At 38.8% G+C, this 26,909-nt stretch overlaps 1 protein-coding gene across 11 annotated transcripts in view; it reads right to left on the reverse strand.

Annotated features, from left to right (window-relative positions):
- Positions 1-2,525: 2,525 nt before the first annotated feature.
- Pi3K92E (phosphatidylinositol 3-kinase 92E) overlaps positions 2,526-26,909 on the reverse strand; it is a 149,920-nt gene continuing 125,536 nt past the window's right edge. For 10 of the 11 annotated variants that reach the window (XM_070098909.1, XM_070098906.1, XM_070098908.1 and 7 more), the window contains 5 exons: positions 15,389-15,577; positions 14,462-14,604; positions 9,998-10,317; positions 7,551-7,670; positions 2,526-6,348 (listed from right to left, as the gene is read on the reverse strand). In XM_070098909.1, coding sequence (XP_069955010.1) covers positions 6,223-6,348; positions 7,551-7,670; positions 9,998-10,317; positions 14,462-14,604; positions 15,389-15,577 — 898 coding nt within the window. In that variant the 3' untranslated portion in view covers positions 2,526-6,222. Of the gene's footprint in view, positions 6,349-7,550; positions 7,671-9,997; positions 10,318-11,241; positions 11,610-14,461; positions 14,605-15,388; positions 15,578-26,909 lie in introns of those variants that run through there. The other variant, XM_070098916.1, reaches the window with a different exon arrangement.

Raw genomic sequence — 26,909 nt, forward strand, 5'->3', positions numbered from 1 at the left:
GTGGCTAACGCGACAGTCTGGAGTTTTGAGACTCTCTGATTGCGGGTTCTATCCCTGCCCGTGGTATGGTTTGTTTGAAATTATGTCATTACAATTTCGTGAGTTATGCTTGTACATGCATGTGTAGTGTGATCTAAGTGTAAGTAGAAGTAGCAAGATGTACCTGAAATCGTGCATATTTATGAGACAGAAAAAGACACCAGCAATCCTACCATCATGTAAAACAATTACAGGCTTTCATTTTACACTCATTTGGCAGGACAGTAGTACCTCCCTGGGTGGTTGCTGTCTACCAACCTACTACCTAGAACAACTGCATTACCATGAGAAATTTAACTCAGTAATAAAATATACTAAAATACAAAGAAATCAAAAGTAAAACTTTACACAAAGAACTGTCAAGACACTTGCTGCATATTAAATAAAATATATAATGATCAAAGTTAAACCAAGTAACAGTACCTGAAAATCTCTCTCTGCCATATATGTCAAGTTTTAATTTTCCAGTGGTGAATGATGCAGATACTAAGGTGTGTGTATCTCTGTGTATATATGCTGAGAATTTAATTTAATCCCTATTTTAGGGTTTCAAGTGTCCTTGACTGGTGGTGTCCAGGTTACATGTAGCCTTAGTAATGACCCTTGTGTAGTCAGCCAATAGGTTTTAATTTTCCAGAGGTATTATGGTAAATACCTGGGTAACAAGAAAAAGCGAAATAATCCACATGAACTTTTGAAGCATAAACCCAGTTTACCAGTGTTAATTAAATTAAGAGTTGAGCAGCTCTGAAAATTTTTTATAAAAAAGTAATTTAAAGAATAAAATCTATCACAGGCATTATGCAACACAGGTAATGGCTACAGCTACTAAACTGGCAACATGATAAAATCAGAAGTGTATCTCAATTACTACACTCATTTTATAACAATATATCAATCACTCCTATGAAACATTAAAAACAGTCTGTTCTAGACAACGTACAAATAATGATTTACAGTTTCTTTGTCAATCAATTTTGTCTGCACAATTAAATAAAAATTTCTAAATCAACAGACATAAGTTTGAAGTATAAATCATTACTTCCTGTGCATCAAAGAATTATTCAGGAATACAACTTCTCCAGTATTAACTCTCCTTAACCCAGTATTCATCTTAACTACCACGTTTAGCTCAATATTCCTCCTCCTGCCTTCCATTTCCCTTATTATATTCAAAACATGCACAAAATCTGTGGGTCATACAGTGTTGCAAATAGGTGTGTGCAAGGTTACTGGAAATCAAAGTTGATGCAACAGGTTTGTTTCTGTCAATGAAAGCAGTGAGGCTTATGTTAACAGTGGAACTTTCAGCAAGGTCAGTTTGCTTTAATAGACAGGACAGTCTACATTGAGTTTGCAGTCGTAAGACTTAGTCAGCTGTGCCCACAATGGTTGCAGTCAAACACCTGTTTCATTCACTAGCCATCAGGCGTGATAAGGCTATCAAATGTACGATAAATATGTTGCAGTAGCATTTTGGTCACCAATCACACATGGCATCTGACCGAAGAAGAATAATTTGTGTAATTTTAGGGGCATCTAATCTGTAAACAGCACATCACAGTTTATGCCACCAAAACTGGAAAAGAACCTTCAGTCTAGTTTGGCAACCTATCTACCTGGAAAAAAAAAACCCTTTCACCATATGCAGAAGGGACGACTGAAGTCCAATTAAAGCAAAGAGACCATAAATATTTCTGAACTGGCCAGGTGAATGATGCCAAGGTACAGCACATACAGGCCAAAAAAAGCTGCATGTCATCGCTGCCATTGTGACACCATGTATGCAGTGTGCATGGAAAGTTATGCTGCTGGCTGCAGGAACAACTTTTGATCAATGAAATGCATGGCAATAGGTGATTGAAGTGTTGGTTTTTGTACACTAATTGGAAGTGGGGCCATGCAGCTTCAAAAGCGGGTTCATTCGCCTTTGCATTGTACTATGTACTATGTTCAATGAAGCTCAGATGATGGTGTATGTGATCAATAATAATGTTAGAACAAAACACTGTCCTCTTCTAACATTATTATCCCTCCAATATGCCATTATGTGAGCTTCATTGAACACTGTGCAGAGTTCAACCCAAAGGCAGGTAAGGCTATTCTTGAAGCTTCATGGCCCCACTTGCAACTGGTGCCCAAGTTGTTCCCAAGATTTCTAGAAAGTCCATACCTCAACCATCTGTTCAATGATCAAAAGTTTGTCCTGCAGCCGGCATCATAACTTTCCATGCCGACTGTATGTATTGTATAAGTATTTTTTTGAATATCAATATTTATTAATGTAATTTGTATTTACATTACTGAATGCTAGGTCTAAAACATAATTAAATATTTAAAAGTCATTAATTTCATATCAATGAATTGTATATACCAGGTAAACAATTCTTTAATCCTCAATGACACCTCCATACATCCAAGGGTGGGAATCCAGGATGACAATCATTTGAATATTTCACTATACATGCATAGCTGGCTTTGGGGAGATGTGTTTGCAGCACTATTTGTAGTTGCTATGAGACTGAAATGAAAAGACTTATTCTTTCTTTCAACAAACCGGCTGTATCCCACCAAGGAAGGATGGCCCAAAGGGAAAAATGAAAGTTTCTCCTTTTAAATTTAGTAATATACAGTGCCCACAAAAAAAATCTATACATTTCAAATGCAATAAACAATCTATGAACGAGATTTTGGTGCATACATTTCAGTGCTCTGCCAGAGTTTGGTGAGGAAGGAGGCCTGCTACGTCGTTCCTCAGTGCCCCTTTTTTTTCACTTGACCACGAACTTTGCCACGCTATATCTCCACTCCAAGTGGTCAGAATGTGTCAAACTAAACTTTCAATTGCAGAGAAGACCTGTGCACTCACCCTCTTAGAGCAAGGCATGTCTGTGATATGCATAGCTGCAGACCTGAAGGTGACGAGGATGGCAATTTACAACCTCAAGAAAGCAGCAGCCTCACTCTGTACCACCCAGGAAAGTGGGCTCTGAGGCCCCCAGAAAGACTTCTCTTCCCACAGACAAGATCCTGAAGAGGGAAGTGTTATCAGATCCTGCCATAACAGCCATAGACCTCAAGAAAAAACATAAAACATTCTCACTCCTGAAGGATGTCACGGTGCGAAATATTCAGCACCAACTGCAAAAGGACCTGACAATGCCTGCTCGATGTGCCACCAAGAAGCCCATGCTAATCGAGGCCATGAAGAAACGGCTTCAGTTCTGCAAGAAGTACAAGGATTGGACCTGAGACCAGTGGCAGGTGATGTTCAGCGACGAGAGTACTTTCAGGAGCAGCTCCAAGACCGTCTGTCATCCCTGTGATGTATCCTGTTATGACCCGTGGTACGTCGCGAAGATAGTGAAGCACCCTGACAGTGTTATGGTCTAGGGTGCTTTTAGTGATTATAAGGGCAGGGGTGGACTATACTTTCTTCCTAAGAACATTACAATAAAGGGAAGTAATTATATTGAGGTGTTTAGGGACCATGTGCTACCATCTTGGAACATTCACGAGTGTGATTTTTTTAATGCATGATGGTGCCCCTGCCCATAAGTCAAAAGCAATGAAAAAGTTCCTCGCGGACAATAATATCAGTGTTTTGGAGTGGCCAGGCAATTCACCTGACCTAAATCCTATCGAGAATGCCTAGCATGTGATGAAAAATGAGATTGCAAAAGCCTGACCCACCAACATCTTGGACATGAAGGAGGCACTGAAGAAGCTTTGGATCAACATGGACGCCTCCTTCTTCTCCACCCTCGCCACTTCGATGCCCAGGCGACTTCAGATGGTGACAAAGAACAAGGGTAACATGACCAAGTACTAGTTGGAAGCTAAAAAGTGAAAATAAAATACATGTACATACAGTAAGTTGCATTTTTTTGTTAATGTATAGATTTTTTTGCAGGCACTGTATACAGAAGGGGTTACTAGCTCCATGCTCCTAGCATTTTAGTCGCCTCTTATGACACGCATGGCTCACAGAGGAAGAATTCTGTTCCACTTCCCTATGGAGATAAGAGGAAATAAACAAGAACAAGAACTAGTAAGAAAATAGAAGAAAACCCAGAGGGGCATGTGTATGTATATGCTTGTCTGTGCATGTGTAATGTTACCTAAGTTTAAGTACAAGTAGCAAGATGTACCTGAAATCTTGGATGTTTATAAGTCAGAAAAAAGACACCAGAAATTCCACCATCACGTAAAACAATTGCAGGCTTCTGTTTCACACTCACTTGGCAGGACGGTAGTACCTCCCTGGGCAGTTGCTGTCTACCAATCTATAATCTAGGACTGAAAAGACATGTTCATTTAATGAATCATGCCAAGGGTCAGCCAGGAAGGTGGAATATACTGACGCATTGTATTTAATACACTACCAATTTTATTCCATGGGGAGCACTAAACAAGTTGGGGTTATACAGGACCTTAGGAACTGGAGGCTATTTACAGTCAGTCCAAAGAGAGGGTAGTTCTAATTCTTTGGATCAAGAGCCCTTGAAAGGAAAGTACCTTTCAAAACCCCACCACTGATTGGTGCTAACTTGACAATCTGTACCAATGAAAGAGAAAAAAAAAAAAGGACATTCCTTTCTGCTGAATAATCCACAGAATAACAGGTCTCAGTAATCACAAAATCCTTATACTAAACACTGTTTTGTGGCAACGCATAAGAGGTAAACAAACTATTGTTGGCACATACATGTACTTGACAGGCGATACAGGGATGGTTGTCCTGCAATGTCACATGAAAACTTTCTATTAACACATGGTAAACTGATATGAAACCTGGTAATTTCTGGGTGTTCCTTCATGTGGTGTCTGTATGAGTCATAAATGTGGGTGTAGTTTTCCTTACCCAACAGTGGTGGGAAGATGACCAGGAACACAATTTGTGGTTTGATAGAATTTTTTTTTTTTGTGTCCTAGCTCTGATCTATGTACATTGCTGCCAATGGCAATAATGGCAACAATGTAGATCATAGTACCAGGAAATATTGTCTAGGAAAGGAACACCCTTGCAAGGGATGTATGTGATCTGCAAAACCTGTATCTATCCTCTTCAACCAGTTTTGAGGAGCATGTAGGCCTGCTGCAGACTCCAGGTACAGTCCAGGATGCAGATTGTAAACACACTAATACCAGCCTGGGAGTTTTCTATGTTGAGAGAGAAATAGAGAGAGATGTTAACTAGAAATGATGGTTGTTTATTTGCTGGGATAGTCAGAGCACAGCTTTAAAACAAAAATGGGCTTCTCAGCTAGGTAAAAGAGAAGGCATAGAGAAACATACTGAGCTACAAGTGAGGTCCAATACCAGTGAAAAGTAATATTAGAAAGATTGTATTCCTAGATGGATCATCAGACCCCAAACAAAAATATTATGTTCAATTCTGTTATAGCTACACTCTTAGGCAGTGTATGAATACTCTCTCAACCTAGCTAGAATAGAACAATTAACCCAAAAGCCATATAAACAGATTATGCACACGCAGTACGAACGTGAGGCTGATACAATCGTGCTCTCTTGCTGCACTGTACAAGGATTGTCACTTAAGACAAACCGCATTTGAACTAGAGAAATAATGACTTTCTTCTATTCGAAAGTAATATGAATGATGAGAAATGTTGAAAGTGGTAATGAACTACTGTACATACTCTGTGAGAGCTAATGACAAAAAAATATAATGAAAAACTTTGTACATAAAATGAGCTATGTAAATCTACTAGAGCATATTTATAACACTTAATAATGTTTGCAGACACTATACCATATGAAATAACTTTTAAATATATTTGTGACAATAGGCTAAAAATTTATAGGTGAGAAAATTGCATTACCTTTCCTCAAGTATAAACTTCATTACCAAGTAATTAGTTTTACACTTACTGAGACATGATACAGTAGTAATTCTTGTATTTAACATTTATAATTAAGCTAACAGAAATATACACAACTTTTACATACAACTATGTAATTTGATTAATAAAAATTTTGGCCTTTAAATTGAAGATACTGAATCTACTGTGAAAGCATGGTTCCACCACTAATTTCCAGTAGTAATGGCCCACTCCTTATAATGGAGCAAATTTATTCTTGTTGTTTAGTTCAACAAGTTTATAAATAAAATTTGTAAACAAATATAATTAACAAATTAAGAACTGGACTTTGGCCAATTCAACGGTTATTTTTCGCCACTGAATGAAAAGCCCAATTTACAGATGTCTTCCAAGCATTGGACAACGCCTCGTCAAACTTGGAGCGGAAGTGATCCCGAGCATCTTCGTCTGACAAGTCTAGTTTCTGTAGAAAAAATTATGCAAATTTATATAATTTAGTTTAAAAGCAAGAAACAAAGACAAAGAATGAAGTGGTGAGAACATGACCACATTCTGCTAACTGTACACCAAAATGATGGGTCACTTCTAATATTATCAGATGATAATTATTCTGTACCTGACAAACTTTCATGATTGAGAAGACTTTCAAATGGAGAGGGTTCTGACTTGTAACTTGTAGCCTCCCTATCTCATGAATCTAGTCAAAACAGTCTTAACCATGAATGTACCACCCCCCAATGCATCACCAGATTATCACAAGGTTCTACATGAAATGTCTAACATACATACATGAATGTCTAATCCTCCTACTTAAACACACCTTTCACATCCTCCCTCCAAGTCTACCTCAGACATTTCTTAGACTTTCATTCATTCCAAAATTTATAGTCCCTCTTTACAAATCTATCTTCCAGTGTGACTAGTTAATGGTTCAAGTCAGACTGAAACATCATCGTAAGTTTTTTCTCCGATGTGTGGGTTATTTGTGTACTGTTCCAGTCACAGTATTGTGCCTTTTTGTTCTCTATCTTCCTCAATTTTTTCTACACAATCAAATGATCTCAATGAACCCTCTCATGCTTTGAATTATACCTTTTATATAACCATACGTTCTAATTTCTAAATTTCACATTTTTCATACAACATTTAGGTAATTTTATTAAGACTAAGAGAGGTTTTGATACAGTTCCTTGTGAAAGACTAATCTGAAAACTGCAAAACACACAAAGGGTAAATTACAGTAAACCATATACTGCCCTCAGACACATCTCCACTGCTTCCAACCTCCTCCCTGTTGCAACATTCGCAAACCAAGCTTCACACTCATATAAGAGTGTTGGAACCACTATACTCTCATACATTCCCCTCTTTACCTCCATGGATAACATTTATCTACACAGATGTCTAAATGCACCACCCACTTTTTTCCCCTTCATCAATTCTATGGTTTACCTCACCTTTGATATACCCATCTGCCAACACGTCCACTCCCAAATATTTGAACACATTCACTTCCTCCATGTTCCCCAATCTCATATCCAATCTCTCATTACCTATCTCGTTTGTTACCCTCATCACCTTGCTCTTTCCTATGTTTACTTTCAACTTCCTTCCTTTACACAACACTTTGTTTATGTTGTGTAAACCCTACAATACCTTGCTTACCAAAGTTTCTTTTAAATAATTGAGATCCTTTTCACTCTGAAGTTCTGGAAGTCCTGTAGATATCATCATAGCAAAGAGAGAGATGATAAAAGAGCCATATTTCCGCAAAATAAGAAAAGCCTGAAAAGACAACAAGTGTTAATGTACATAAGCATCCTCGTTGCCTACTTTCTATGTAATGACATTAATTCAACAAATAAATGTTCCTGAGGGCAATGTGTAGTGTGAATATAATGCAGAGAATATGCAGTTTGGAGATTAGGAGGAGGTGCGGGATTACCAAAACTATTATCCAGAGGGCTGAGGAGGGGTTATTGAGATGGTTTGGACATGTAGAAAGGATGGAACAAAATAGAATGACTTCAAGAGTGCATAAATCTGTAGTGGAGGGAAGGCGGGGTAGGGGTAGGCCTAGGAAAGGTTGGAGGGAGGGAGTAAAGAAGGTTTTGTGTGCAAGGGGCTTGGATTTCTAGCATGTGTGAACATGTCTGATAGGAGCAAATGGAGACAAATAGTTTTTAGGACTTGACATGCTGTTGGAGTGTAAGCAAGGTAACATTCATGAAGGGATTCAGGGAAACCGGCAGGCCGGACTGGATTCCTGCAGATGGGAAGTACAGTGCCGGCACTCTGAAGGAGGGGTGTTAATGTTGCAGTTTTACAACTGTAGTGTAAGTCCGCCTTTGGCAAGACAGTGATGGAGTGAATGATGAAGGAAGCTTTTCTTTTTTGGGCCACCTTGCCTTGGTGGGAAACGGCTGATGTGTTAATAAAAAAAAAAAAAAATTCTGTTAACCCTTTCAGTGGCCATCATGTAGAACTACGTCACTGAGGTCAAGGTCCTCTTGTGCAGTTCTACATCATGAACTCAGCTCAGTCACATAAGCTGTGAGCAGTAACTTTTGGCCTAAATATGAGAAAATGGGTCTGCACGATGAGTGTGCATAGCATAAAAAAAAAATCCTGACTCAAAAAAATACTGCATGGGTAGGGCTTGAACTTGCAGTGAGTGGTAAAACTCCAGGCCAGCGTGTAAGCCACTGGGTTAGCTAGCCACCTGCCTCGATGCATGACGGAAAAAAGCAAAACTCTGGCCATGAGTTTGGGTTAAAATAGTAGGTCTGGACAGTGAAAGGGTTAATACTGTCAATACTAAATTAATGAAGTAAATTATTATTTTAATACTGTAAATATTATATTACCAAACTCAATATTATTATAGTAACAGTACAATACTGTACTTTTGTTAAAAACATTTTACAGAGAATGTACATAATATTAGCAACTACAACTTGAGGTGTATCTGATTCATCATTTGTTCATTTGTTGACTTTCACGATATACTACCTCAACATGTCTTCACTGGGTTATATATAAAGGTTGGCTATTACCATCAACTATTTTTATGCAAAAGCATCATAGCTATATGAGTCACCAGCCTTGGAAATCTTTATAAAATCCACTTAACATGTACAGGCTGCCACTCAGCCACAAAGTTATGCTGAAGTGAATGGAAAGATTAACATTACTTGACTGTCTAACAATGCAGTACTGTAGTACCGTACAATGAAGGGTTTAAAAGTCTACCCCAAACTGTAACAAAATAGCATAACCTACAATATTAACAATCAGAAGCAATTACATTTAGAACAAATGACAGGTGGATACAGTATGTCATACAACATCTTGTCAGCAAATTCATAAAACAAATAGTAACTGCATCTACTGTATTGATTTTTAACCCCTGCATCATCAACAACGAATAATGAATTGATTTACAAGAGAAATAGTTAGTTAGTGGTGGTACTGGAAAGCTAAAAATTTATATGATAAATTAAGTATGGAAGGTGGAACACCAAGAGCTTGGCTCTATTTCTTCAGCTTTAAATAAAATTAGAAACAGCTAATTACCATGAGTATAGCTCTGCTTGTGTCGCTATAAATATGGCAATTAAATACCAATACTGTAGGTACTAATTACTTGTTGACCCTTTTAAAATAAAAATAAGGGTGCATTGCTAGACAGTCAAGTAATGTTAATCTTTTCCATTCACTTCAGCTTAACTTTGTGTACTGAGTGGTAGCCTGTACATGTTAAGTGGATTTTATAAAGATTTCCAAGGCTGGTGACTCGCATAGCTATGATGCTTATGCACAAAAATAGTTGATGGTAATAGCCAACCTTTATATATAACCCAGTGAAGACATGTTGAGGTAGTATATGGTGAAGTCAACAAATGAACAAATGATTCAGATAAATAGAGTAATCCTGTCATTTAAACAACATTTTGCCTATAGTGGGGCTTTGCCAAGTGCCTGAAGCCTCAAAGCAGGTAAAACATCACTAAATGAAAGGCCAACTCCATTTATGTCTAATTCACTAAGATATGTCAAGTTAACTACACAAGGAAATACAGTAAGGAAATAAATATAAATTTCCTGCTTACCTTCTCACAATACCCTTTGAATTGTTCAAATTCTTCTGAACGTGTCTGCCTCCCTTTAGTAATGACATTAATAAAATCATGTGTGAGAACAAATGGTTGCCGCTCACGCCTGATGCCAAACTTTTCCTTGAAGTGTCCAAGAATATGACCAAAATCAATGTGAAACAGTTGTCCATTCTTCATAACCATGATATTGTCTGAGTGACGATCAGCAATACCCAAGACATATGTAGCCACACAGTATCCAGCACAAGAGAGTGTAAACTCATGAATTGCTTTGTTTAGTAAAGCATCAGTTGGGTTGTGATCCTTCAACCATGCTGTAAATATACACCTAAATAAATAATAGATAAATATTAAATACAGCAAAATATAAAAACCACTCTCTATTAGTTACCACTCAGTTATTTCATTCCTGGTCCAATAAGGATGCAAGTTGTATATGTATGTTGTACAACACCGACATGATGAAGAATTAGATGCATAAGCAACATCTGGGTATCTTGACTCACGAAATTGTAATGACATGATTGCAAACAAACCATAACATGGCCAGGTATGGTTTGTTTGCAGTTGAGTCATTACAATTTCACGAGTTATGATGACGGCTTTGAGGGGACTTGAGTTAGAGTTCATCACGGCCACACTGGTGGGAGATTCGTCTGTAAAAACTTGCATTTGTAGTCACAGTGGTGCCTATGCTAACCTTCCTATGGTGTATAAATATACCTAATTGGATGAATCTTATTGTAACTAGACGGCCCAGTGGCTAACGCATCAGTCTGGAGTTTTATGACTCTCTACTACAGGTTCAAGCCCTGCCAGCGGTATGGTTTATCTGAGTATCTTTATGAAGAGTGCCCTAGTCATGAAGAGTCTTCATGACTAAGGTACTCTTCACCATCTTCAAGTCAGAGGGACTGATTACCTCATCCTTTGTCTTCCAATTATGTCCTTGAATTTGTACTGATAAAGCAACTGGACAGCAAAATGTCTACAATAAAGATTCCCAGATGTTGCACATGTGTCTAATTCTTCAAGGATGCAAGTTCTTAATTCCTGGTATATGAACATACAGAATTTACTTTCACGTGTAATTAGCCTACAATTTGGCACAATACAAGAAAGATTACCTCTTGGTAACCAAATGAACTCATACACTCTCACAAATTAATTAGCTAAGCTTTCTAAAATAGCTAAACTGCTATATTCACAATGAGCTTTTAATTAGAGTAGACCGTCGTTTAACATGGTAGTTACATTCCTGAAAGCGCTGTTTTAGTTAAAACCGTGTTAGACAAACTGAAGAACTGAAGGGAAAGATTGGGTTACGTTCCTCTGAGCCCCAAAAAAGCCAAACAACTGACCTCCAGATCCTACAAAAATAAAAGTGAATATGTAATTGTAGTTCATTGTCGTGATGCATTATGTTGTTTTTATTGCTTAAGATTACAAATGCAACAGAAATAATAGTACTTCTTACCTTAAATTGTGCTGGTGTTTGTGCATGATTGTGGAGAGTGGAGAGTTATGCTATGGTCCTACTTGGCTGAGGTGGATGGTAGAGGTACTAGTACTGAAGTCGATGGTTGTACTGGAGTGTACATAAATTCTGTAATGGATTTCTGTTCTATTTTACCCTGCAGTACATTATACAACTGACAGTAAGGCATCAGTTGCTCTAGACACTGTTTCAGGGTCCTCTTCAGTGAAAAGTCTAACATTAAGACAATCAGTAAATCAGTCAAGTCAGTCAGTCAGTCAGTTAGCCAAGTAAGTCAGTCAGTAAATTAGTAAGGCAGTCAGTAAGTCAGTTAGTTCAGTCAGTCAAGTCAGAAAGTCAGTCAGTCAGTCAGTCATCACACAAACTCATATTTACTTCATTGTTTCCATGTGCACAAAGTGATGCTTCATTATGGCCACAGGCTGTCTCTTGTCTAATATCTCCATTTTCTTCATTAACTCTAAGAATTAAACACTTAAACCTTTTCTTGCCACTTTCAGCAACACTTGCATGCCTACTGGGTGTCATGATTGCTTGGCAGATTTAAGGTATGGCAATTAAAAAAGATATACTCTTAGCAGAGGATAGTATGTACTACAAACGTATGAACCAAAGACTGGGACAAGGGTGGTGGAGGGTGGCGGAGTGTGGCGGAGAGTGGTGGGGTAGTGGAGGTGGCATAGGGTGGCAGTAGGTCTCTCCCATTGACTCAATGGTCTAACCCACAGGCAAACAGTGTGTATCCCGTTGCCGACGCACTCAAAATCCCCCCCCCCCACAAACTGAACCGTGTTACGTTAATTTTATGAAGTGTTATACAAAAATATGCTGCAATTCTTCAATAGTGCTATAACCCAAATGTGCCAAACAAAACTGTGTTAAATGACGATCTACTGTAAATACTAGATTTCTTAATATTTCTTAAATGGTAAGAAGACATTAAATGCAGGGAAGCCTGTGACCATTCACTACAAACATACAATGGAAATGACAATCAGTGCCAGGAAGCCAAACAACATTGAAAGAAGATATATATTACCTACTGGCACCACACTCAACACAATAATGCCTATAATGTGTGAATCTAACAATGATACTGCTAAGGTTATTACCAAAACCCATTAGGGATATCATGAGGACCTCCATACCCTACCCAAGACCTATGGACACAAGCATCTACAGCATCCTCTGTAACTGATGTCATCAGATTTACACTGGAGAACTGCCTACAAAAAAAAGTACAAATGCAGAATGGACATGAACAATGCATGTGTACAACACCGCAACACCCACTTCCGCATCATGGTGTGGGACAATCAGGCTAACATCTCATGATAATGACAAAATTTAATGTAAGTTTTTGGAGTTACTATACAATCAAGTTAACACAATAAACAAAACTGTGGCATGTTCTTTAACCTTTAAACTGTCCAAACGTAGATCTACGTTCACGTGCGTAGCGCTCTGACCTTGATTTTCCCCATTTGAAAGCATGTAAAAAAAACGCAGATCTACGTTTGGAGCCCCACCCCACACGTGGATGTAGATCTACGTTTGGACAGTTTAAGGGTTAAATGTGCAATAAAAGCATGTAGTTTATTGATGGCTATTCGGAACAAGCTGTGAGGTGCCTGAGGCTTACTTATCACTATAATCTAGACATAACTAGAAGGTTCCTGAGCAATATACAGTACAGTACATGAATTGTTATCCTTCAGGAATATAAGTGACTAGATTAGGGAAGGAGTGAGGGGTAATGATGACTGTTAAGTAACAAACTCTCATAAGAATATAAGAAAGAAAGAACACTACAGCAGGCCTACTGACACATGCAATGCAGGTCCATGTCGCTCCCTGGCTTAGACCACCAAGTCAGAACTACAAAAAAGATCCTAGAGTTAAAATGAGTTATGATGAAAAGCTGACAACACTAAAGTTGTCCATGCTGGCCAGTAGAAAGAAAGGCACACAATAAAAAACATACATGGTTATAAAAGAATATGAAAAAATAGATGAAGACTTTATAGTACCTTAAACCATCTGATGTTACTGCCTAATGCTGATAAAGTGCATGAATATTTGTATAAATACCACCAGACCAGATCTTCTTTCAACAAACTGGCTGTATCCCACCAAGGCAGGGTGGCCCAAAAAGAAAACAAAAGTTTCTCTTTTTAAATTTAGTAATTTATACAGGAGAAGGGGTTACTAGCCCCTTGCTCCCGGCATTTTAGTCGCCTCTTACAACACGCATGGCTTACGGAGGAAGAATTCTGTTTCACTTTCCCATGGAGATAAGAGGAAATAAACAAGAACAAGAACTAGAAATGGGAAGTACAATGCCTGCACTTTAAAGGAGGGGTTTGGGATATTGGCAGTTTGGAGGGATATGTTGTGTATCTTTATATGTGTATGCTTCTAGACTGTTGTATTCTGAGCACCTCTGCAAAAACAGTGATAATGTGCGAGTGTGGTGAAAGTGTTGAATGATGATGAAAGTATTTTCTTTCTTTTTTGGGTCACCCTGCCTCGGTGGGAGACGGCCGACTTGTTGAAAAAAAAAAAAAAAAAAAAAAGAACTAGAAAGAAAATAGCAGAGGGGTGTGTGTACATGTATGTGTAGTGTGACCTAAGTGTAAGTAGAAGTATCAAGACATACCTGAAATCTTGCATGTTTATGAGACAGAAAAAAGGAGACCAGCAATCCTACCATCATGTAAAACAATTACAGGCTTTCGTTTTACACTCACTTGGCAGGACGGTAGTACCTCCCTGGGCAGTTGCTGTCTACCAACCTACTACCTAGGACCAGACCAGATATTTATAATGAAATTCCTCTCCTTCCTAACCTCACAATGGCCGACGGAATAACTTCATAAACATGCCAAGGTTAACAATATTTTTTCATCACATAATTAGGTTAAATAATAAGGTTAAAATAATAAAGATATGTACTTTACCTAAAAGAGATCCTTTTCTAAACGCACAAGTTGCTGAGAACATGCCCTTCTGTCTCTGAATGTTAGCAATAGTTTCGGCATTCAGTACAACTTGAATGATCCCTTCTCGATTATCAGTTGACATACAGCCATAGGGACTCATTCTGTCAAGTGAGAACAGTCTGATTAGTAAATATTTAAGAATTATTTTTAACAAAGTGCAGGTGACTACTGTAATATGGTTTATATGTATATATAAAGTGATCACCAATATTTATGTAGACTTATCCTTGTGTTATGCGGGTTCGTTCTATGTAAATTCACTATTTTGCAATGTCACATTTTATTGGAAATTCTGTATTTGTAATATAACTTCACCGTATGGTATTAATGCCATTTGCTAAGCATACTGAAGGTTCTTATTAAGCAGAATTAAATACTGATTGCCTACCGAGCTCAGTACAGGTTCAATGGACTGAAACACATCTATGTACTATATAAAGTCAAGGGAAACCTCTACATAGTGAGCGCCAATATTTAGCAGAGAAAAATCAGTGATAAATCTGAATGATGGTGAGAACAATAAGCCTACCTGTAAAGTCAATATTTCAGAAGTCTTTTTATTACTCATTGGATGGATTTAACCAAAAAGTTCTTGAGCCTGACCATTTCACATTAATGAGGTGATTATAAGACTGAGATAATCAACAGGGAAGCCTTAGACTTAGACTTGGCCTTAGACTGGGCTGTGGGGGTAAAAGAGCCCTCGAAATCAGTCATAAGTAAACATGATATTAGAAACAGACATTTACAAAGTTAAGAAAAAGAAAAAAACCCTAACAAAATTAGTGAATTGCAAATATTTTAAAGCCATCAATAACAAGGACTAACATCTCTGTACATATGTACATTATCAGAGCTGCACACTAATGTTCAAGGATAACTCACCTAAGATCCATGCCATTATCTTTCCAAATTTTATCCATAATTCGAATCATCTGCAGAGTCAGCATGTCTTGCCGCAGATCATCGCCATACTTGTAAAGCAGGTATATGTTTTTGCCATGAGAATCTCCATTTTCAAACACAAGCCATAAGGGAGCCATTTTGCTGTCCTTGGTTTTGCATTCATCTGATCTAAAGACAGATTTAGTATGAAATCTTAAGTGAATTACAGAAATTACATGATACACAGTAAACATTCTCATAATGAATAAGATTTTTTTTTTTAACACGTCGGTTGTCTCCCACCAAGGCAGGGTGACTCGAAAAGAAAGACAATCCCCAAAAAGAAAATATTTTCATCATCATTCAACACTTGCACCTCACTCATACATAATCACTGTCTTTGCAGAGGAGCTCAGATATGACAGTTCAGAAATCCCTCCAAACTGTCAATACCCCAAACCCCTCCTTTAAAGTGCAGGCATTGTACTTCCCATTTCCAGGACTCAAGTCTGGCTAACCGGCTTCCCTGAATCCCTTCACAAAATATTACCCTGCTCACACTCCAACAGCTCATCAGGTCCCAAAAACAATTTGTCTCCAATCACTCCTATCTAACTTGTTCAACACATGCTTGCTGGAAGTCCAAGCCCCTTGCCCACAAAACCTCCTTTACCCCCTCCCTCCAACCTTTTCGAGGATGACCCATACATCGCCTTCCTTTCTCTACAGATTTATACTCTCTCCAAGTCATTCTACTTTGATCCATCTCTCTAAATGACCAAACCACCTCAACAACCCCTCTTCAGCCTTCTGACTAATACTTTTAGCAACTCCACACCTCCTCCTCCTATTTTCCACACTCCAAATTCTCTGCATAACATTTACACCACACATTGCCCTTAGACAGGACATCACTGCCTCCAGCTGCCTTCTTGTTGCAGCATTTGCAACCCAAGCTTCACACCCATATAAGAGTGTTGGTACCACTATGCCTTCATACATTCTCTTCTTTGCCTCCATGGATAATGTTTTGTGTCTCCACAGATACCTCAACACACTGCTCACCTTTTTTCCCTCATCAATTCTATGATTAACCTCATCCTTCATAAATCCATCCAATGACACGTCAACTCCCAAATATCTGAAAACATTCACTTCTTCCATACTCCTCCTCTCCAATTTGACATACAATTTTTCTTTATCTAAATCATTTGATATCCTCATCACCTTACTCTTTTCTATGTTCACTTTCAACTTTCTACCTTTACACACTCTCCCAAACTCGTCTACTAACCTTTGCAAGTTTTCTTTAGAATCTCCTGTAAGCACAGTATCATCAGCAAAAAAGTAACTGGGTTAACTCCAGTTTGGTATTTGATTCCCCATAATTTAATCCCACCCCTTTCCCTAACACCCTAGCATTTCTTTCTATAAATACACCTACCATCCGACTTACGACCTGCTCGACTTATGACCACTCTACTTACGGCCGTGTTTTTTATGCCAAATTTCTGGGAAATAAACAACTATTTGTGTTGTACACAGTGTTTATCCTAAACCTTACAGTATAAAATACAGCACTAACAACATAAAAAGTAGAGTAAAACATGAAATACCAAAATAAAACAATAAAATAAAGTCATTACAAAAATGTTTTGTTGATATTCAGTAGTAAAGTTCGACTTACGACCATTTCGACTTACGACCGGTTTCTCGGAACCGAACTCGGTCGTAATTCGGATGGTAGGTGTACATTAAACAACCATGGTGACATTACACATCCATGTCTAAGTAATTTCCTTCTCTCCTACACACACTAACCTGAGCCTCACTATCCTCATAAAAACTCTTCACAGCATTTAGTAACTTACTACCTATTCCATATACTTGCAACATTTGCCACATTGCTTCCCTATCCACTCTATCATATGCCTTTTGTAAATCCATAAATGCAATGAAAACTTCCTTATCTTTATCTAAATACTGTTCACATATATGCTTCAATGTAAACACTTGATCTACACATCCCCTACCCACTCTAAAGCCTCCTTGCTCATCTGCAATCCTACTCTGTCTTACCTCTAATTCTTTCAATAATAACCCTACCGTACACTTTTCCTGGTATACTCAGTAAACTTATTCCCCTATAGTTTTCACAATCTCTTTTGTTCCCCTTTCCCTTTATAAAAAGGAACTATACATGCTCTCTGCCAATCCCTAAGTACCTTCCCCTGTTTCATACATTTATTAAACAAAAATACCAACCACTCCAATACTATACCATCCCCTGCTTTTAACATCTCTGTCACGATCCTGTCAGTTCCAGCTGCTTTACCCCTTTCATTTTATGTAATGCCTCACGCACATCCCCACACTCACATCTTGCTCTTCTTCACTCCTAAAAGATGTTATACCTCCCAGGCCAGTGCATGAAATTACCGCCTCCCTTTCTTCATTGACATTTAAAAGTTCCTCAAAATATTCCCACCATCTACCTAATACCTCCAGTTCCCCATCTACTAACTCCATACTCTGTTTTTAACTGACAAATCCATTTGTTTCCTAGGCTTTCTTAACTTGTTTATCTCACTCCAAAAATATTTCTTATTTTCATCAAAATTTCCTGACAGTGCATCTAAAAATTAGCAAGGGGCTAGTAACCCCTTCTCCCATATAAATTACTAAATTTAAAAGAGAAACTTTCGTTTTTCTTTTTGGGCCACCCTGCCTTGGTGGGATACGGCCGGTGTGTTGAAAGAAGACATCTAAAAATTATCTCAATTTAAAATTGGGATGGCTGCTTGATCAAGGAATATATGGTAAAAATAGGGTTACATTCTAGGCACCCCCAAATTTACTCCCTCCTAATTTTTTTTATTGTACTGTACTACAAAAAATTATTAGTTATAATTTGCCTCACATTCTGTTTTTGCTGTTACTTGAAGTAAATTAAGAGTGCAAAGACGGTTAATAAAGACGTAGGGCCTACTGAGACGAGTTAGGTGTAGACAAGGAGGCTATTTTCCCAGCTGCTACAGTCAGGGATGCATAATGTTTATTTTTTACTTCTGGAGATTTATTAGAAGACAGACTCATGAGGTGAGTGGAACCACAACATTTATTCAAATCCCCACATTATAGTCTGTTAACACATTTCTTCATTTACATGTAATTATCTATACAATGTTGTCAGTGGCTGCCAATATACAATGTAGAATAAATATTAATTAGCTACAACACATCAGGTCTCAGCATTATTGTGCTTTATCATTTTCAGTATGATTATTACTTAAAACTGCCTCTTAATAAAGTGTTTCTTTCAACGCACCAGCCGTATCCCACCGAGGCGGGGGTGGCCCAAAAGGACAAATGAAAGTTTCTCCTTATACATTTAGTAATATATACAGGAGAGGGGGTTACTAGCCCCTTGTTCCTGGCATTTTAGTCGCCTCTTACAACACGCATGGCTTACGGAGGAAGAATTCTGTTCCACTTCCCCATGGAGGTAAGAGGAAATAAACAAGAACTAGAAAGAAAATAGAGGAAAACCCAGAGGTGTGTATATATATGTTTGTACACCTATGTGTAGTGTGCCCTAAGTGTAAGTAGAAGTAGCAAGACACCTGAAATCTTGCATGTGTATGAGACAGAAAAAAAAAGAAGACACCAATAATCCTACCATCATGTAAAACAATTACATACAGGCTTCCGTTTTACACTCACTTGGCAGGATGGTAGTACCTCCCTGGGCGGTTGCTGTCTACCAACCTACTACCTAGGTCCTAATAAAGTACCTAATATTAATTATTGAAAAATATGCTATGCAGTGGACAGTTTGTAAACTGGGTAAAACCAATGGAAGTTATTCAATGTTTCAAGTCAGTGGTATCATGACTTATTACTTGCATATTCTGAAGGCTGCAACTGTGTTACACAAGAGCTACATGCACTGTGGGTCACTGCTTATATAGAAGCTATATTTCCTGGAGGTGGTAAGTACAATGCCTGCACTCTAAAGGAGGGGTTGGGTTATTGGCTGTTTGGAGTGATATCCAAACTGTCATACCTGAACACTTCTGCAAAGGCAGTGTTAATGTGAATGATGGTGAAAGTGTTTCTTTTTTGAGTCACCCTGCATTGATGGGAGATGGCCGTTGTGTTAAAAAAAAAATCCTTACTAAACTTTATCAAGGAAATAAGAACTCACACCTATACCAAACATTAGGGAGGAAATGCCTGCCCCACCTTCTTGTAAATATTACTACTATGTTGAAAACATAAGTGAACAGGGGGCAGCATCTGCTGGGAGATTTGCACATACATCTTCCCTCATTTTATTAGACAGCTAAATAAACACCACTTTAAATCTTTCTTTCTTTCAATGTACTCCCCAAGGTGGGGAGGCCCAATAGAAAAATTGAAAGTTTCTCCTTTTACATTTAGTAATATACAGAAGGGGTTACCTGTACCTTGTCAGTGGTGACCTGTACTTTTTGAAGACATGTCTTGTGTGCTCTGTGAATCTGAACAAGATGTCCTCTCTTGAGCAACTCTACCAGCAGCTAAAAGAAGAACTGAGGATGGCTAAGCTCGAGAGACAGCGACTGACTGAGGAAAACAAGATGATTTGTAGCAATCTTCCTGTTGAGAATCCTCAAGCCAAGAAAGGAACCTGGACAGTGGCTGGAAAGCATGGGACAAAGTTAAGGATCAAGAGGACGGATGGAGAGGTAGAATCAACTAAGATCCAGGAAACTGCTGTGGAAACATCAAACCCATTCTCCGTGCTACCTGATGAATGTGAGTCGACTACTGGGAACATCACGACGAATGACGCCAAGGAAGGTAAAAACATTTTTGTTGTTGGGGATAGCCAGGTTAGGTAAATGGATAGTGTCTTCTGCTTGAAGGATAGGAGTAGGAGGCAGAGGGCGTTTTTTCCTGGGGCTGGGATGAAGGATATTGTTAGCTGTCTGGATGATATCATGAGAGGTAATGGGAGCAATCCTATTATCTGTCTCAGTGCTGAAGGCAACGATGTTGGCAGACGTAGGAGTGAGGACCTGATTAGCAGATATTAGGTCAGCAATAGAGATAATTAGGAGGAAGGGTGGGAACCCTGTCATATGTGGTACAGTGGTCCCCCGCTTTTCGTAGTTCCCGGCAATCGTAAAATTCGCCAATCATAGAGGTATTTTCGTATAAACATGGACTCGCTTTTCATAGGTTGACTCGCGAGTCGTAGTTCGTCCGGGACGCGTACCCACGACGTGAGCCAGGGCGGCAGCCAGTCTGGCATTGTTTACCAGTGAGCGAAGGTCCCCTCACGTGCTCCAGTGAAATATTTCATAATATTCCATTTATTTTAGTGCTTGCAAGTACTAAATAAGCTACCATGGCTCCAAAGAAAGCTCCTAGTGCCAAGCCTGTGGTAAAGAAGGTGAGAAATACGATTGAATTTAAGAAAACCATCATTGAACAATATGAAAGTGGTACAAGTGTGGCCGAACTGTCCAGGATGTGTAAGAAACCCTACACAACCTTATGTTCCATAGTGGCCAAGAAAAATGAAATAAAGGATGCTGTTGTTGCAAAGGGAGTAACTATGGTGACAAAAATGAGATCACCAGTACTGGAAGAGGTTGAGAAGTTATTATTGGTGTGGATAAATGAGAAACAATTAGCAGGAGATACTCTTATGACTTCGTTTATTTGTGAAAAGGCTAGGCAGTTGCATGAAGATTTGGTAAAGAAATTGCCTGCAAATAGTGGTGAAGTGAGTGAATTTAAGGCCAGCAAAGGCTGGTTTGAGAGATTTAAGAACCGTACTGGCATACACAGTGTGGTAAGGCATGGTGAGGCTGCCAGTTCGGACCACAAGGCAGCTGAAAAATATGTGCATGAATTCCAGGAGTACATAGAGGCTGAAGGACTGAAACCTGAACAAGTGTTCAATTGTGACGAAACAGGCCTCTTTTGGAAGAAAATGCCAAAGAGGACCTTCATTAAACAAGAGGAAAAGGCAATGCCAGGACACAAGCCTATGAAAGACAGGCTGACGCTAATGTTCTGTGCTAATGCTAGTCGGGATTTCAAAGTGAAGCCATTACTAGTGTACCATTCTGAAAATCCCAGAGTGTTCAGGAAAAACAATGTTATGAAGAGTAAATTGTGTGTGTTTTGGAAATCTAATAGTAAGGCATGGGTCACGAGGGAAATTTTCGTCGAGTGGTTCAATGAAGTGTTTGGCCCTAGTGTGAAGGAGTATCTCCTGGAAAAGAAATTGGATCTCAAGTGCCTGCTAGTAATGGACAATGCACCTGCTCATCCTCCAAACTTGGATGACCTAATTTTCGAGGAGTTTGGGTTCATCACAGTAAAGTTCTTGCCCCCGAATACCACTCCTCTCCTCCAACCCATGGACCAGCAGGTTATTGCAAACTTTAAAAAACTCTACACAAAAGCAATGTTTCACAGGTGCTTGACTGTGACCACAGACACTCACTTGACCCTAAGGGAATTTTGGAGAGAACACTTCAGCATCCTCCACTGCATAACCCTTATAGGTATGGCTTGGGAGGGAGTGACTACCAGGACTTTGAACTCTGCCTGGAGAAAATTGTGGCCAGATTGTGTCGACAAGAGGGATTTTGAAGAATTTGGGACTGACCCTAATGAGCCTATGTCTGTTGTAAAATCAATTGTGGCACTGAGGAGTTCCATGGGGTTGGATGTGAGTTTGGAGGATGTGGAAGAATTGGTGGAAGACCACAATGAAGAGCTCACCACTGAGGAGCTGCAAGAGCTTCAGCAGGAAGAGCAACACATCGCAGCTCAGAATCTTGCTGCAGAGGAGGAGGAAGAGAGATGGAAGAAGGTGCCTTCTTCAGAAATTAAAGAGATTTTTACTATGTGGGGTAAGATGGAAAGCTTTATGGAGAAACATCACCCTAACAAGGTTGTTGCAAGCCAGGTTGGCAACATGTACATTGACAAAGTCTTGGGCCATTTTAGGGAAGTGTTAAAGAGACGCCAGAAACAGAGCTCTCTCCACAGTTATTTTGTGAGACAGGACTCCAGTGACTCTCAAGGTGGTCCTAGTGGCATTAAGAAACAGAGAAGAGAAGCAACCCCAGAAAAGCAAATGGAACCTGAGGTGCTGATGGAAGGGGATTCCCCTTCAAAACTATAAACAATCCACTCTCTCTCCTCCTCCAGTCTCCCATACACTAAGAAGAATCTCCAATAAAGGTAAGTGTTATGCTGTTAATGTTTCATTCATCATTTCCCATTGTATTGTTTATGTACTACATGCATATTTCATGTTAAAAATTTTTTTGTTTTAATACTTCTGGGTGTCAGGAACGGATTAATTGTATTTACATTATTTCTTATGGGGAAAATTGATTCGTAAATCGTAAATTTCGTTTATAGTAACAGCTCCAGGAACGGATTAATTATGAACAACGAGGGACCACTGTATTTTGCCAAGGAGAGAAGTTGGAAATGAATGGTTGTCCAGGGCAACTGATGTCAATTGTTGGCTGGACAAATACTGTAAGGAAAATTCGGTAACATTCATTGACCTGTTCTATGGCAGAAATGACATGTATGCCAGGGATGGGGTTCACTTATCTAGGTCTGGGGTGGGGGCACTGGCAACTGCAGTAGAGGGAGCTGTTAGAACTTTAAACTAGGAATAGTTAGTAGTATGGGTTTTGGCTGGAAAACAGTGATGTCCCAGTGTAGTAATATGAGTACTAGGGGAACTAGTGATAGGCAGAATTGGGTGGATATTGGAAAGCCAGTGCACTAGGTGACAAGGACAGTAACAGGTTTAGTGGAAAAACAGAAATGAGCAGGAAGGGTAAAGAAAGAGGTCTTTAAATATACATTATGCTAATACCTGTAGTGCTAGGAATAAGATAGACGAATTGAGATTAGTTGCTAGTGCAGGTAACATTCATGTATTTGCCATAACTGAGACATTGTTTAATTCAAAAAGTCGGGACATGCCTGCAGAATGTCACATTCAGGGTTTTAAATTGTTCCAAGTAGATAGAAGTATCGGGAAGGGGGGTGGGGTGGCATGGTATGTCCAAGATTGCTTGAACTGTTGCATAAAAATGGGTATTAAGTCTGAAGTAACACATACAGAGCCTGTTTGCACAGAATTTTCAGAGGGGCATGAAAAATTGATTTTAGGTGTGATATACCGTCCCCCAAACTTAGATAGGGACCAAGGGAGACTACTATGGGAGGAAATTGTTGAGGCCACAAGGCATGATAACATAGTAATTCTAGGAGACTTTAACTTTAGTCATACTGATTGGAATTTCTTGACTGGGAATTTAGAATCAAACGACTTCTTAGAAGTAGTTCAGCATTGTTTTTTGAAGCAGTTTGTAACAGAGCCTACAAGGGAAAATAACCTGCTTAACTTGGTTTTGGCAAACAAGGAAACCCTTGTTAATAATTTAGAAATTACAGAGGAACTCAGCACAAGTGATCATAAATCAATTACCTTTAGTATTGAATGTAAGTCTCCATGGGGAAGTGGAACAGAATTCTTCCTCCGTAAGCCATGCGTGTTGTAAGAGGCGACTAAAATGCCGGGAGCAAGGGGCTAGTAACCCCTTCACCCGTATAAATTACTAAATTTAAAAGAGAAACTTTCGTTTTTCTTTTTGGGCCACCCTGCCTTGGTGGGATACGGCCGGTGTGTTGAAAGAAAGAAGAAATTGAATGGAAGTATTATAGTAGGGATAATTCAGTAATGGTCCCAGATTTTTGCTTAGCAGATTACAATGGGCTTAGAGAACACTTATTATCTGTGGACTGGGGTAACAAAGAGAGCTATCAGTATGACAGCTTTCTTAACACAATACATGCTGCCCAAAGGACATTTATCCCATATAAGGAAATTAGATCAAATAGAAATGACCCAAAATGGATGAATAATAGGCTCAAATATCTTTTAGGACAGAAAAAAGAAATTTATAGGCACATCAAAAGATGTGAGGGTCATCTTATGAATCAGTATATTGACATTAAGAGGGATGTTAAAAAGGGGATAAGAAAAGCTAAACGGGAGTATGAAATTAAAGTTGCTAGGAATTCAAAAACTAACCCAAAACGTTTTTTCCAGGTTTATAGAACAAAAGTTTGAGATAAGATTGGTCCCCTTAAAATTAACTATGGGCATCTTACTGACAAGGAGAATGAAATGTGCTCTATTCTTAATAATTATTTTCTCTCGGTTTTCATTTGGGAAGACACAAACAATATCCCAGTAATAAATTTTTATAGTAGGCCTGAAGATGACAAATTATGCAATATCATAGTCACTAACGAAATGGTTATCAAACAGATAGACCGATTAAAGCAAAATCAATCCTCAGGCCCTGATGAACTTTTTTCAAAGATATTTAAAGAGTGTAAAATGAAACTTTGTGAACCACTGACTAATATTTTTAATATTTCTCTTCAAACAGGTGTAGTGTCTGATATGTAGAAGATGGCTAATGTAAATCCTACTTTTAAAGCATGGGGGGGGGGGGTTCGGTCAAATTACTGCCCAATAAGCCTAATCTCAATTGTAGGCAAATTACTAGAGTCAATTATAGCTGATATTATAAGAAGCAATCTTGATAAGCATAGCTTGATTAATGGTACTCAGCATGAATTCACAAGGGGCCATTCCTGCCTAACTAAGTTATTAACATTCTTCAGTAAAGCTTTTGAGGCCGTTGACCATGATGAAGAGTTCGATATTGTTTATTTAGATTTTAGTAAGGCTTCTGATAGAGTACCGCATCAGAGGCTGTTAAAGAAAGTGGCAGCTCATGGCACTGGGGAAAAAGTGCTGTCATGGATAGAGTCATGACTCACCAATAGGAAGCAGAAAGTATGCTTAAATGGGGTTAAATCCGAGTCGGGATCTGTAACAAGTGGCGTTCTACAGGGATCAATCTTGGGCCCGTTGTTGTTTATAATACATATCAATGACCTTGATGAGGGAATTACTAGTGATATGAGCAAATTCGCCGATGACACAAAGATAGGTAGGATAATTGATTCAAACGTAGATGTCATGGAACTTCAGGAGGATTTAGACAAACTCAATTCCTGATCAGAAAAGTGGCAGATGCAGCTCAATGTAGATAAATGCAAGGTTCTGAAATTCTGGAGTGCCTATAATCCTAGTAATTATCAGTTACATAACATAGAATTTAGCCATACAGATTGCGAGAAGGACTTGGGGGTTATGGTAAGCAGCAACCTTAAACCAAGACAGCAGTGCCTAAACGTACGTAACAAAGCAAACAGATTACTGGGATTTATATCTAGAAGTGTAAGCAACAGAAGTCCAGCGGTTATTTTACAGCTTTATACATCATTAGTAAGGTCTCACCTAGATTACGCAGCTCAGTTCTGGTCTCCATATTACAGAATGGATATAATTCGCTAGAAAACATCCAGCGTAGAATGACCAAATTAATACATAGCATTAGAAATCTTCTGAACGAAGAACGATTGAAGACTCTTAAACTACATTCACTTGTAAGACAAAGAATGAAGAGAGACATGATCAAAGTGTATAAGTGGAAGATGGGAATTAACAAAGGGGATATAAATAAGGTTTTGAGGATATCCCTTCAAGAAAGAACCCGCAATAATGAATTCAAATTAGATAAGTTTAGATTTTGAAAGGGTATAGGAAAGTATTGGTTTGGAAATAGGGTAGTTGATGAGTGGAACAGTCTGCCTAGTAGGGTTATTGAAGCTAAAACATTGGGTAGTTTCAAATTTAGGTTAGATAAATACATGAGGTAGAAAGTTGAAAATGAACATAGAAAAGAGTAAGGTGATGAGGGTATCAAATGATTTAGATAAAGAAAAATTGGATATCAAATTGGGGAGGAGGAGTATGGAAGAAGTGAATGTTTTCAGATACTTGGGAGTTGACGTGTCAGCGGATGGATTTATGAAGGATGAGGTTAATCATAGAATTGATGAGGGAAAAAAGGTGAGTGGTGCGTTGAGGTATATGTGGAGTCAAAAAACGCTATCTATGGAGGCAAAGAAGGGAATGTATGAAAGTATAGTGGCACCAACACTCTTATATGGATGTGAAGCTTGGGTGGTAAATGCAGCAGCGAGGAGACGGTTGGAGGCAGTGGAGATGTCCTGTCTAAGGGCAATGTGTGGTGTAAATATTATGCAGAAAATTCGGAGTATGGAAATTAGGAGAAGGTGTGGAGTTAATAAAAGCATTAGTCAGAGGGCAGAAGAGGGGTTGTTGAGGTGGTTTGGTCATTTAGAGAGAATGGATCAAAGTAGAATGACATGGAAAGCATATAAATCTATAGGGGAAGGAAGGAGGGGTAGGGGTTGTCCTCGAAAGGGTTGGAGAGAGGGGGTAAAGGAGGTTTTGTGGGCGAGGGGCTTGGACTTCCAGCAAGCGTGCGTGGGCGTGTTAGATAGGAGTGAATGGAGACAAATGATACTTGGGACCTGA

The sequence above is a fragment of the Cherax quadricarinatus genome, chromosome 65 (assembly GCF_038502225.1).
Source record: "Cherax quadricarinatus isolate ZL_2023a chromosome 65, ASM3850222v1, whole genome shotgun sequence".
In the NCBI taxonomy this organism is placed as follows: Eukaryota; Metazoa; Arthropoda; class Malacostraca; order Decapoda; family Parastacidae; genus Cherax; species Cherax quadricarinatus.